Source organism: Sarcophilus harrisii, chromosome 1 (assembly GCF_902635505.1).
Source record: "Sarcophilus harrisii chromosome 1, mSarHar1.11, whole genome shotgun sequence".
NCBI classification, from domain to species: domain Eukaryota; kingdom Metazoa; phylum Chordata; class Mammalia; order Dasyuromorphia; family Dasyuridae; genus Sarcophilus; species Sarcophilus harrisii.
Window position 1 is genome coordinate 35833771 of NC_045426.1, and position 14234 is coordinate 35848004.

The window sequence follows — 14234 nt, forward strand, 5'->3', positions numbered from 1 at the left end:
TTGAGAAGATTCTTTTCCTGTCTTCATCTCTCCCTGTTTCTCTATTTTTATGTCTCTGTGTCTTTTAGTCTCTCTCCTTCAGACACATAATTTCCTTGATGTAGGGAAGTGTCAATGAGGAAATTCCCTCTACCAATGCAAGTCAGAAACAATTCTGCAATTTCTAGTCTTCAGGAGTTGTTTGGGGGAATGAAGAGTTTAAGAAATTTCCCCAGGATCATTCAACTAGCATGTGCTAAAGCTGGATCTGAGCCCGGCACTTTTTCACTGGAGACTGCTTTCTATCCATGACACCTGGGTGCCAATCACTTTTTATAGTGACCTTATAAAGTATCATTGGATGGTTATATAAAAAGTATCTATTTGAAAAAGCACTGGCTTTGGAAGAAGCAAACTCCTGTTCTAAGGCTCAAAGGTATGGGACTACTTCCTTATTGGTGGAAATAAATGCTGTGCACTTCATGAGGGGCAGGGCAGAATTGGTGAAAGGCAAGAAAGCCCCAGCCCTTCATTGTCAGTCTTCGGGTCTCTTGAAGGTCCAGTTCCCTTTGGGACTCATTAACCCTCAAGTCAAGTTGCTTCTGACTTCCATCTTCAAGAGAAAAAAAAATGGAAGGAGTCACTTTAGGTTCCTGAAGGAAGACTGGGGCAACATGAGAGGAAGTGGTAGTTTCTATCATGTCCCCCTTACCAGCTTGCTACACTAGAAATGGAAAGGAGTTTCCCTTGGGTGAGATCCGAGACTTTTTTTTTTTTTTGCCTTAGCAGAGAGTTCCCAATGGGAGAGCTTCTTTGCTCTGTATTGTCTGGTGTATATATTCTTCTATGTATATTTTCATCTGAATTGTTTTTGCTACCAAGTTGAATACACTGTTTTTGTTTTTTCTATTCTCTATGTGTGTTATTTGTGAAATTGGTATTTGATGGGAAAATATTCAAACCTTAGATAGCAAAGTGATCAAAGATCATATCTCTGAGACGGCTTAAGAGGGCAGAAAGAATTCTAGTCCACTACTGCACTCTCTTTGAGGAGAGCAGAACAGTCTGGTCTCAGCTTTCTGCTTCCCCTTCTGGAAGAATTTAAGTTTCTTTTGGAGAAGGAGTGAAGAAGGGGAGGAGTGAAGAAGCTAGAGATGTTTATTCTGCATTACTTTGAGTGACACTGTTCCTCACTACATAGGATGGACTCTTTTCTCTTGGCCATATATGGGGCTTCTCCATACATATGGTACTCATACAATGCCTATATCTGAGTTAAAATTCCACCTCCAACATGTACCAGTCAAATGCTCATTCCAACTTCTGAGAGTCCTTATCTATAAAGTGGGGATAATATCATTTGCAGGATCTACTTCACAGGGTTACTGTACCAAGTGGGATTCTGTACCTAATGTTCTTTATGAACCTTAAAGCATTATATAAATGTCAAATATTATTATTAAAGTTACGCGAACAAAACTAATAGATTTTTCCCCCTTAAAATTATACTTGATCTTAAAAAAATGCAGTAGAGTTAGGACCAGAAAAGAAACCCCCACTCTAATTATAGCTTCTACTACTGATTTTTACAACACAGCTATTTTTTTTCTCTCATGTCCTATCCATCTGTTCATATTCTGATAGAAATTTCATGGTCTTTCAAGCTTTGTAAATCAGGAATGAGACAACTTAATTTGACTACTGAAAAAGCAAATCCATCCATCCATCCATCCATCCATCCATCTATCCATCCAATCCATTTGTCAGCCTCTCTCTTTCCTTCCTTCCTTCTGTTCTTCCCTCATTCTATTAAAATTATTAAGCCCTTATATGCTCTCCTTTCCCAAATCCCTATTTTTGTTGAAGGCATAACCATCTTTCCATTATCCTAGTTTCATAAAAATTATTTAGGATTCCTCATGTTCACTTATGCTACATATTCAATCAACTGCCAAATCTTACCTTTTTTTGTATTCCATTTCTTTTCTGCACTCATACATTTACTTCCACTACTTCAAGCACTCACTATCTTTCACCTACCTCAAATATTTCTCCACATCACTACCAAAGCAATGTTTCTTGAATACATATCTGACCACGTGACTCTTCTACTGAACCAACACCAAGGGCTTTCCATGATTGAAAAATAAATTAACTTTTCTGTTCAGCTTTTAATGTTCTTCCCAATCTTATGCCACCTGCATAATTGCCTTCTGGATGCCAGTCTAGCTCTCTGGCCCTCCCTCTGTTCCCTATTCATCATGCTACCTGTCCAGTCTCTATGCCTTTGTATTGTTGATATCCCTTGTGTAGAATGTACTCCCCTCTTTATATGCAAGTCAGAACATCACTATTGTTCCTTTTTGAAAAGAAAGAATTAACAATAATCACCACAGCTTAACTCCACTTTAGAGACTCTTTCTTCCTTAAAAGATATCCCTCAGGCACCATCTTCTGTATGAAATCTTTTGCTTTCATCTTGGCTCCTATAGAGTTACTTCCCAAACTATCTGCATTTAATTATTAAATTGCTCTCTCTCTGTTTTTCTGTCTTGCTTGATGCTGCATACATCTGTACACATTCTAGCTGTCTGCCACATTAGACTGTAAGCCCACTGACAGGAGGGATTGTTTCATTCTGTATTTCCATCAGAACAAATAGATGCTTCATCAATACTTATAGAGCAAGAGGTTACCTCACACTTTTCTAAACTCCCAGGGGAAGCAATGATAGAATATAAACTCCCAGAGAGAAAAGGCCATTTCATTTTTTAAGTTAAATAGACTTCATTCATCTTAATAAATCTAACTCAAATTTACCTTTCCAATACTTTTTGATCAACATTGCCCAGCTTTCATTCATCTATCTCCTCTAGAGCACATTATAATTACATGCATATAGAATTTTGGTTAAACTCTTCAATGTCAATTAAATTTTGGAGGAGTGCCTAATAATCCCCATGGTAGGTGACTCAATGCCTCTGAGATCCTGCTGGTCAAACAGAGGAGCCAAGATAACTGCCAAATCCGCATATCTAGCCAATCTTTCTTGTGTCCTCCATAGTTCTAATTTGTAAACTTCTCACTATTCATTTTCACTTGAATGTCCCTTCAATACTTTAAACTCAACATGATTAAAACAGAACTTATACATTTCCCCCCAAAATTTACAAAATACATGTAAAGTAATTTGGTGACAAGGGAGAAAACATTAACAAAGGAATGGGAGATGAAAGGCTACTTGTAGGAAGTAGCACTTTAGATATGACAACCTGATGGAAGCCAGCAAGAATATTTTACAAACACAGGCCAATGGCAAAAACTATAAAAAGATTGCTTATTAAAGTTGACCAACAGGATAAAATCCAATGGTATTGTGATATAAGATTCATGTAAGCACAAGTTAAATCAGCTAAAACCTTCAAGGCATAGAAAAAACAAGTTTTTGAAGAGTCTCAAAATTAGAATTCTTCTTTCAGAGATATGGTGGTGGTCAACTTGTTAATAAAATGACCCATTCTAGGGGCAACTAGTTAGTGTAGTGGATAGAGCACTAGCCCTGACATCAGGAGGACCGGAGTTCAAATCTAGCCTCAGACACTTAACACTATTTGGCTATGTGACCCTAGGCAAGTCACTTAACCCCAATTGCCTCAGCAAATAAACAAACAAAATGATCCATTCTGTGAAAAAGGCTCCATCAGTCAAAGAAATATATTGCTCTATGAGTTTCAGAGAGTGAAAGTCTATGATTTTTAAGTCAACCAAAATCCAAGAAGGTTCAGAAAATTCTCAGGGGCTCCAAGAGCCATGTAGATAATTATAATGCTGCCCCAAATGAACCATGACCTTTCCCTTCATTATTAATGATCACAACACAAAGCATTTATTAAAGTGGCATTTTTTTCATTGTTCCATATGTTTTCTCTAAGCTTGCTACGTCTGATGGGTGACAGTAAAGCAGGGAAGTTGTCTCATTCCCTTGTGACTTCTTACCACCTGCTTAATCACAACAAGCAGATGTAGCAGAGCAATCCATTAAAAAATCCCATCCACCAAATCATTCATCATTTCTAAAGTTTTTTCCTAATCCAAGCCTGAGCTGTTTAATACATTTGGAGACTTGGTTAAAATTGGTTCAAGCACTAACAAAATTTAGGACATAGAAAATGGTCTGACTACTCTTTGAAGAATGATAAGAGGGAAGAAGATAGAAAGAAGGGAAGGGAAGATGGTGGAGTGGACCTATGATAAAATCTTGGTTCTGCCATATGCCATCAGTGTGATCTTAGGCAAACTGCTTAATTTTTCTGGGTCTCAGTTTCCTATATGAAATAAAGATGTGTAGTAAATGGCTTTTGAGATTTTTAAGTAGAAACTGGTCATATATTGGCTAATTAGGAAAGGTATTAATTCCCCTTCTTTCTCTATTTATGTGATGGCAATATGACATTTTGGTTGTTGTGCAATTTTATACTCACATATGACTTTTTGTCACTCTATTTGGGGTTTTCCTGGCAAAGATACTGGAGTGTTCTGTTACTTCCTTCTCCAACTCATTTTACAGAGGAAGAAATTGAGGTCAAAAGGGGTTTTAAATGACATTTGGAGACCTGGTCAAAGTTGTCACTTTAAGTGCCCAGAGACATGCAGCTAGTTAAGTATCTGAGGGCAGATTTGAACTCACAGACAGAGGAGTATTCCTGCCTCCAGGGACCATGCTCTAGCTGCAGCGCCACCCAGCTGCCCATACAATAAGTCACAGTATTTTCTTTATCAGTATCTGACAAGCAGGAATACTTTATCACTCATCCTGAAAGGAAGAGGACAATTTCACTTGTCAGTGAACTTACAAGAAGTAACTGAACTTACAAGAAGACTTTCTCAGCTACATATAAGCACAGCACTAACAACGGGCTCTTTTGTGAAGATCATATCCCTCGTCTTCACGTCAAGCAGAGATCCTTTATCTCTGTCAAGTAATTCAAGGACAAAAAAACTTTCTAGAACAAAGCTCTCTGAAATAACATTTTCTTTAAACAAAAAAAGCTTCAACTTCCCCATTAAGTGTAAAAGGTCCTACAATGTGAGGGAGATCAAGTTTGCTCAGTTCTGTCACTGATCTTTTATAGAGCTGGTATTTACATAGTTCTTTGAAATTTGAAAAACAATGTACACATGATTTTAACTCTTATTAACTATAAAAGGACTGATACACAATTGGTGCTTCAGAGTGACCATTTTGCTCTTAGAACAAATATTACATGTTTAGTAAACATAATCAATACAATTGTTTATTTCTTGGAAAGTCATCAAGATTATCCAATTGAATCCCTATCTGTTTAATCAAATAAAAAACAGACTACATACAAGGGTATGAGTTTCTTAAAAGTGTAAAAACAATCACCACTTCCTTGATAGATCAGCCAAATGTATAAGAAAATATTGTTGATTATTAAGAACACAGTTTTATAGCATAAAGAGACTTTCAAAGCTATTTTGTCCAACTCTCTCATTTTCTAGATGAGGAAATGGAGGCTGAGTGTGTCCAGGGTCACGTGGATAATAAGAGATGTGCATAAATATGAAAATTAATATTTATGTCATAATCAGAGTTCTCAGGAAATCATTGCTTTCTAACAAACAGCTTGGAGGTGAAAACAGAAAATCACTTGTATGATATTTCTTGTTATTACATTTTATTAAGGGTTTTCTATTTCATTCAGGAGAATGATTTTAGTGGCAGCAATTTGGAATTAAGAGACCTCAGCTGAAACCCTGGGTTCCCTATTTATTGTCTGCGTTGGTCTTGGTCACGTGGCCTTTCTAGACCCAAATTTTCTCATTTTTGCAATGAAGGGTTTGGGTGATAGTAGATGACCCCTAGGAATCTTTCAGCCCCAAATCCATGATTCTCAATTATATAGACTCTTTGAGTCACCCTTGCCATTGAATATGGGGACCGCCTATCTCCAAAACCATTACAATATGCCAGCTATTTCTATTCTGCAAATTAGTCTTTGGTCCTTGACTATATTTATGCCACAACACACAACAGTTATTTTGTGGCTGTTCTGCAATGTGGATTTTGGGATGTAACAGTCACAGTGTCACAAAAGTAACTGCTTTAAGTAACTGTCCTATTCAAATGCTTACTATAGTACTACACTATAATATAGTACTACACTACACTATAACACTACTATACAATATAATAGTATTGTAGTATTATTAACATAATACTACAATAAACAGATATTGAATATTTGCTTATTGATGAGAAATGAACTTTTTGACAAGATTTTTTTTTGAAACAAGATCTTGACCATCAGGAGCTATAGCAGACTTAAGCTTTGTTCCCTTGATAGCTGCTACCCTGATTCCTCTCTTAGTCTCAGTTTTGAGATTGAACTTTATAATGAATACAGTGCTAGGTATGGCATGAAGAACTGGGTTCAAATTCTGCCTTAGACATCAACTAGCTTTCTGATATTGGGAAATCCACTTAACCCCTCCAAAACTAAATTTCTCCTCTTTAAAACAGATATTATCTTATTTGGAGCACTTACTTCACAAGGTGGTTATGGTTGTCAGCATCAAATGAAATGAATCAATCAGCGAGCATTTATCAAGTAACTACCACATGCCAGGCACTGTGCTAAATATTGGGGATAGTATTCTTAATTTGTTTTTTTTTTTAACCATTCTAGGTAAAAACATGGTTCCTGACTGCAGGGAGCTCACATTTTAATTGATAATATATGCAATGTACTTCATTAACTTTAAAACACTATGTTAATGTCTATTATTATTGTTAACATTTGTCATTCTTTTGTTTCTCTAGCTGGCACTCTGGATCAATATTTATCTAATGTTTGATTTGAATAAAACTAAAGTTAAACTTTAATTAGCTATATTCCCTCTTCCTCTCTTTCCTCCTGTTTTCTCTTTTCGAGAAAACATTGTCTGCTTACTTAGTAGGGACTTCAAAAAATAATTTCAGGGAATCGTTTCAGTAGGGACACAGAACAAATGGGAATCCCAGACTCAGTTCCCTTCCTATTTGATTTTATAGTTAAAAGTGAGTCTCTTCTATATTATTTTGGGAGAATGTCCTCTGGGGCTAACTGAATCTCATCACTAAAGTCTCTTCTTGATAATGGGGTCCTCAGGCAGTAATACCTATGGCAAGGGGCTGTTTGTACAAAGATAAACAATGAAGACCACCAAGTTATTTCATACCTTCCACTGAGTAGCAGTTGCTTAATGGTGACTTTCAGTCCCCACCAGCTTCTGTTGAGTTCCAGCCAGCAGTTCTAGTGAAAGTGACCAGGTGGTGAAAAGGCTCCCTTATCCCCTTCCCCATCCCCTAAGCCATTTGATCTTCTTTCTCAATTAATTCATACAACAAGAAGATGTACCCCAGATAACCTACAAGCAGATCCATCTTTTCTCCATCTGTTCTCCCTTTAATGATACTCCTGAGCCTTGAAAAATAACCTGGGCACTTTAGGCACATTCCCCAAGGTAGGGAAGAAATATCAGTAACAAGAAATGAAACCAAACACTAAATCTACACTGATCTGGGGTGCACAACCAGAGAGGAACTCTCCAGCACAAGCACAAAGAACGGGCAGACTGGAGAGGCTAAATGACTGTTACGTATTAAAAACACGAGGAGATCACTGAGTAGTGCAGAGGGCAAACCGTCTCTAATGATCCTAACTAGTGCCCAAAGAGCATCAAAGGTATTTACAGCACTTGCAAGGTCCTCTCATAAACAGGTCCCTTAATATATTCTTCCTTTTTATGATGTGATTAAAGGTACAATAAGGTATGTGCTTGACAAGAGGCCTAATCATTGTTCCATGTCATTAGGCTCGGAGCAGTCCCCCAAAGAAACTGTAGGCAGCACGCCAACGATCCCAATGAAGAGCATCTCTATATGAGAAGGAATGAACTCTGAGACTGGGAATATTTTTTTTCTTCATGTTCCAATTCTGAAAGCTTACTGAGCAAGGCAATGGGTCCTTCTGAAACTGATATTTGTGGAAGCCTTAATTTCTTACTTGTCATAAAGGTCTGAGGGATAATGGAGAAAATGGAATTATTAATGGGGGACATTGCTTTGGGAATTCCTAGGATCCTAAGTTTTCTGAAGACAGGAGGGAAGTGATTTATTCCATTGACAACCCTGAAGATCTAGGTTCAAATTCTGCTTTTGTCTTTACTACTATGTGACCTTGTAAAAGTAGCCCCTTTGTAAAATGTGTGCTGTGTTAGGTGGTGTCTGAGATTCCTTGCAAGTCCAGCTCCATGATTGATGATCCTACAGGCCTAAGAAGTGGCTTGAAAAGTAGCTTGCATTTTCCTGAAAGTGCATCTGCATGGCTTCCCAAATTGCTGACAAAGTATAAGCCAGATGGGAGTCATTTATCAAAATTCATTGTGTGGCATTTGGACCTAAAATATTTCCACATTAATTCATCTTGTTAAAAAAGGTAAAAAATAAACAAAACTGAATGACACTTAAAAATTATTTAGGAAATAAGATTTTGCCAAATTAGATAGATTAAACCTATTGGAGAAAATCAATCTAGCAGAGGTACACTTATGATTTCTTGGGATAATTATCCAATCTACTACCACGACCATGAAATGATTAGTCTGGAAGATGGGAACTAGAAATAGGAAGCTAAAGGCAATGCTTTGGACAAAACAGGTGGCGGTTTCCACATTCTGTGACTGACTTTTTGAGTAAAAGCCCCTCCATTACCTGGCTTAAATGATGGCTTCTGTTTGTTCTTATTTCACTTCTTGAATGTGCGACTCATTAAGATCCCTTCAGCTCCGACTGAACGGGGACTTGGCAGGGACAAGGGCTAACTATTATGACAGACAGAGTTTGATGATAAAGCAGGATTGATGTGAACAGTACAGACGTCAAAATCAGGACTGGAGTCAGTTTTCTGAGATTGCTCAGAAAGTACCTGGTCTTCTCAGAAATGACCTCGTTGGAAAACTTACAAGAATTATTTAACAATGGGGTCTTTTGCTGTCCCAACACATCATAACAAAACAAAAGGTTCCAAATACAATATAGCTCTGGGCTTATGAAAGAATTAAAGGTGGGCAACGGAAAGCCCCCCAAGCTGAAATCTGGCTTCCAATATCTTCACACACCTTGCCCCACATAAGAGTCTCTAAGTCAAATAGGTACCAGAGCCTAGGATCCGATGCAAGTAATATACAAAAATCCCAGTACTTTGTTCTGAGCTTCTTTTGTGGCGATAAATGCCCTCTGCTGGCAAAGGGGAGAATGGCAATTTCCAAACCAGCCTACTGGGAAAATTCTTTCTAAGCTGTTCCCACTTGAGTGAGGTCTCTGGATTTTTCAAAGGGTAAATAATCAAATAGCAATCACTGCCTAATTAATTACAAGAAAACAAAATTCGCCTCGTCCTTTACTTATTCTAGCAACCTAAATACTTGTAGTTCTTTTCTTTCCTCCTGCCTCTCCCAAAGGTATTTCAATGGAAGAACCAACTTTTTTATTTACTGAAGAAAAACTTTATGATCAGGTTAATTCAAGCCCCCTCCCCCAATCCCTAAGAAAATCAACATTAAATTGATAATATTACTAGAATTTGAGGAGTGGTGTATTTTAAATCCACCCCCTTCCCACCAAAGCCAGTTTATGATATAGGTTTTTCATATGGCATTTTTCCCCTCCAAACTCTTCTTTCAATCCAGCTTTCAATTTTTCCCTCCTTAACTGAAAGCAAGCAGCTAATAGACTGGAACATCCCCAACCAAATTCAAGTCTCTTTCTCCTTCTTTTGGATAGGCTCAAGGTAGGGACATTTCAAAAGTGTGAAACATAAATCCGAACCACATGTCCCATCCAGAGAAGTTGCTGAGAGAATGAAGATGCCCGTTCTCTCCTGAAAGAAATCCCTGAAAACTATTTGTAAACAGAGACAAAAACCTCCCAGGCATCAATCATCAGACCCGTCTCCTCCAACTTGTTCAAAGAGTGCATGACCAAGCTTTGACCCTTCCTCGAAACATGGCACTTAACACGCATGGGGAGAAATGTCTGTGCTGAGCAGCTCTGGGATGGGACTGCCCGGACCTTTCTTTAATTACATGTCAACATATATTTCTCTAGTCAAAATGAACCATCTTGGTGCATCTGGAAGATTAATCACAAAACAGAGTAAAGAGGCAACATATGCATGAAATCCAGAGATGCTAAAACTCTGCCTTTCCCTTCCTGCAAATACTTTTCCCATTCCCCTTCCAGAAGCATCTTATTCCCAACCACGCAAGCTGGCTGAAAACCTGCATCCTTTCGGCAGGAAAAGCCCATTGGTTACCTGACAAACTTCATACAGTAATTTGTACTGTTCTTCTTGCTTCTGCAGACTGCACAAGCTGCATCCCATGTTTAGCGGATCGGCGAGGAAAGCCACTTCTCTCTTCAGCAGCTCCCACGGAGGCAGCCCCAGTTACTTAGCACTCATAGAGAAGATATCCTTTGGAACGCCCAGGTGAGTCAGGCGAGCAGCTCACGCTGGCATTGCACTGCCGGCTGGGAAAGCTGCTACCTCTTTCTCCTGAATGCTTCCCTCCTCTTCCCTCCTCCTCCCTCCTTTCCTCAGAGTCCACAACACTCCCTCTACCGCTTGTAGTAAGGCTGCTGGATTGTGGTCCAATGCACACCCTATATACTGCTGCTCATGCATATTAATCAGACCTCATTGACTATTCATAACAGACAATGATACAGAAGCTATAATTGCCGACTATGACAGTTGAAATTTCTCTAATTAACAAGCAAGTGCTCCAGGAGCAGGGCGCATGCAATAAAAGCCACTAACAATTTTGTAAACCATTTTCTGGCAATTACAAATAAACGACTACATTTTCACACAGTCCCCTAGGATGATTCCCAACACGTTTAAGCTAAATAGAAATACATTTTTTAAATATATCGTTAAAAAGTCTGATGATATAAAATGTATTTAATGCTGTAGATAACTATGTCACATAAACTGGTTTTATGGAAATGAACTCTTCTTGGGAAGAATACAAATGACAGGTTTTTTTTTCTTAAACAAAGCTGCACAAACACCATTTTACATGCAAATAAAATTATTTCCTTAATTGAGAAATGCATTTTCCTCCTGTAGTTAGAGGTACATAATAACCAAGGGCTCCAGAGCTGTTTAGTTTCTTTAGGAAAAAAAGAGTATTGAGAAAAGGGGTACATGAAAGTGATTATTAACTATGCTTCCATCTCAAAAGGATGAAAAGTTATTTATTATAGATCTGTCAAGCTAACTGGAAATAATTGAAGCTGTCAGCTGCGTGTGATTTTTTTCCCCCTTCAGATTTATGTATACTATGAATTCTTCAAGGTTCATCTCATTAGGCTAATTGGGCCAATAAATTTGTATTAGATATTCTCTACTTGAACTGATGAGCATCCAAATACTTCTTTCCCCTTAAAAACTGACTCTCAAAGCTCAGCTGTGACCGCTGACCTCACCTTTCACTGAGTAGTATTTGAGGAAGACAGGAAGTTCCAGAACAATGCGATCCAAACAAATGGGGAGAAGTTGTGACTTAAATCTGAGTGATCTTGCCCTATGAGGATGTGTTCACTTTATCTCCTCCGGACACGGTTCCTTTTCAGTAAAGTTAACGGCCTTTACTCAAACTCTAATTATTTAGAATTTATCTTGTGACTTGAAAGGTCACATGGGTATTGCTAACTAAAGTGATTTATATTTAAAATTCTTCTAATTAATTCCATAGTCTTTTCCTTTCATCTAATAAAGGTTTAACTGTCTTTGAAGAACCCCCCAATTTCCCTCACTGAAGCCTCAGGGAGGTTGAATAACAATTCCACATTCTGGGGGGATGCCCAAAGTACACTATAGATATTATTAAATGAATCTCTACAAAATTCTTTTGGGGCTCTGAGCTAGCAGATTTAACTCACCTCATTTGACAGAGAAAATGAACCAAAGGCCTTGGCTTAATAAACTCCTAGAATTCCTTGACTTTCTCTAGAATCTCCTGAAATGCATAATTTTTTCAATTCTGAAAGAGCAAGGAGAGAAATACATAAGTGACCGTAAGAGGACAAAGTAGGCACCTGTTCTCTGCCCCTAGTACCAAAGCCTTCTGTGTGTGAGCCCAGCCACACCCTGGCACCATGTCTCTGTCTGAGTAAGCACAATACTAGGACAGTATGTTCTCTAGTATTTTGATTTGCAGCATGTCATGGTGTTGATGAGGTCCCAATCCCAAATAAAAGGTGTCAATTTTTCTAATTTTTCAAAAGCTTGTTTCATTTCATCACCCAACCTTTCCTTCCCTCTGCTCCTTCCCCTGCCACCCTCCCCACAATCGTCTGACTGCAAATATTCACAGTAGTTTCTCCGAGCATCTGCATAATGTAAGCTTCTAGAGGGCAGTATCTGTTCTAGTTTTTGTCTTTTTTTTTAATTCCAGGATTTAGCAATACTAGGAACTTAAGGAAAACTTGGCTGTAGCCTATATGCTAGAATTCTAATATATAATGCCCCTTCTATAGTCTCGAGCTCCATCAAGCTGATCTTCCTGCTGATACCCACCCAAAATATCCTCCTCGTTCATCTCCATGCCTTTGCACATGCCATGTTTGGAATGCACTCCCTTCTTTACCCCTGACCTTTAGAGTCCCTAGTTTAGATATATTCAATCTCTCTCTGTCTCTCTCTTTCTCTGTCTCTGAGGGGTAAAGACCTCTCCCCTTCTCTCCCCATTTCCATCTCTCTCCTTTTCTTCCCCCCTTTCTCTCCTGCTCCCTTCCCCCTTTCTCCTTACTTCTCTTTTGTCTCCCCTTTCCATTTCTCTCTTCCTTTCCCCCCTCTTTACCTCTTTTTCTTCTCTTCATCTTCTCTTCCTCTTTCCATGTCTTCTCCTTTTCTCTTCTATCTCTCCCTTCTTTTCTTCTCTCCTATTTCCCCTTTTCTTCTCTCTCATACTCTTTTCCTTCCCTTCTCCCCTTCCTCTTCCTTTCTTCCTCTCTTTCTTCTCTTTTTTCCATCTTTCTCCTCCCTTTCTTCTCTTTTTCTCCTTTCTCCTCTCCCTCTCAGTCTTTCCCCTCCCCACCTGTCTCTCACCTTGATTGACTAGGTCTCCATCCCTGCAGCATCCACCCCCAGATCCACTTCCAATGCAATGGAGGGTTTAACCTGGTCCATTTTTCCAAATTGGTTTGGTTTGCTCCTCCTTTGGAAGTTCTCAGTGGATCACCTACCATATCAATGCAGACACCCAAGTGGTTTAGAACACATAAATTCAAATGATCTACCGGTTTTAGCATCCTCTAACAGCAGAGATTACAGATAGTACCAACAATCCTCACCTAGAAAGGCTCTAGATTCCTTCAAAGCTCAGCATAAATACAATTTCCTAAATGAGATCTTTCCTGCTTTCTCAAGATGCCTCTCCACTCTGAAGTACCATTTTGTGTTTTGTATTCATTGTATATATTTTATTTTCCAGGATACAATATAAACTCCTTGAAGGCAGGGAATGATTAATTTCTGTATTTGTATCCTTAGCAGCTAGCATAGTGCTTGGCTTAAAATTTTTAAAAAGTCTTTAAAAAAACTTTTTACTAATTTTATTGATATGATTTGTTTTTATATTACCTTCATTTCCAAATATATCTCCCTCGCCTCTCTTATCTAGAAAGCCATACCTTGTGCCTTGTAATAAAATGGAACGCTTGGTGATTGATTAATAAATGCATGTTGAAGTTGGACTTGTTTTTTAATAGAGTGTGCTCCCTAATAAAATCAGAATATGATTCAGTTTACAAAATTTCAATTAGCCTCACAAGGTGTGGAGTAAGGTATGCCATGGGATAACATGAGGTATGCCTTATTGAGTGAAATGCATTAGAAGGTTCAATCACCCCAGTCAAAGTGTCTCTGTTAAGGGCAAAAGGGGAGCAGTGTCTGACAGGAAGTTACTTGTAATAGATAGAGCTATTTCTGAGATAACAGCCATCCTAGTAAAATGAAAAACAACTAGCCTTGAAAAAAGCTTACATTGTATTTAACAAGGAACTCAACATTTGTTTTTCTGGGAAGTAATCGTCTACCGTCATCACTGGAAAGTGTTTCCAAATGTATGGAGTGCTCTGGATGATCAAACAGACACCATTTCTCTCTGCTTTTGTGAGGGTTAGG

General features: G+C 38.4%; 1 protein-coding gene across 3 annotated transcripts in view; it reads right to left on the bottom strand.

Moving 5' to 3' along the window:
* The window catches only part of PDZRN3 (PDZ domain containing ring finger 3), a 276234-nt gene that overhangs the window by 60042 nt on the left and 201958 nt on the right, over nt 1-14234 (bottom strand). Inside the window, exon 1 of one of the 3 annotated variants that reach the window (XM_003762367.4) lies at nt 10359-12792. The exons of the other annotated variants lie outside the window; for them this stretch is intronic. Within the exon in view, the coding sequence (XP_003762415.1) occupies nt 10359-10427 (69 nt within the window). The 5' untranslated portion in view covers nt 10428-12792. Of the gene's footprint in view, nt 1-10358; nt 12793-14234 lie in introns of those variants that run through there. 3 annotated transcript variants of the gene reach the window in all.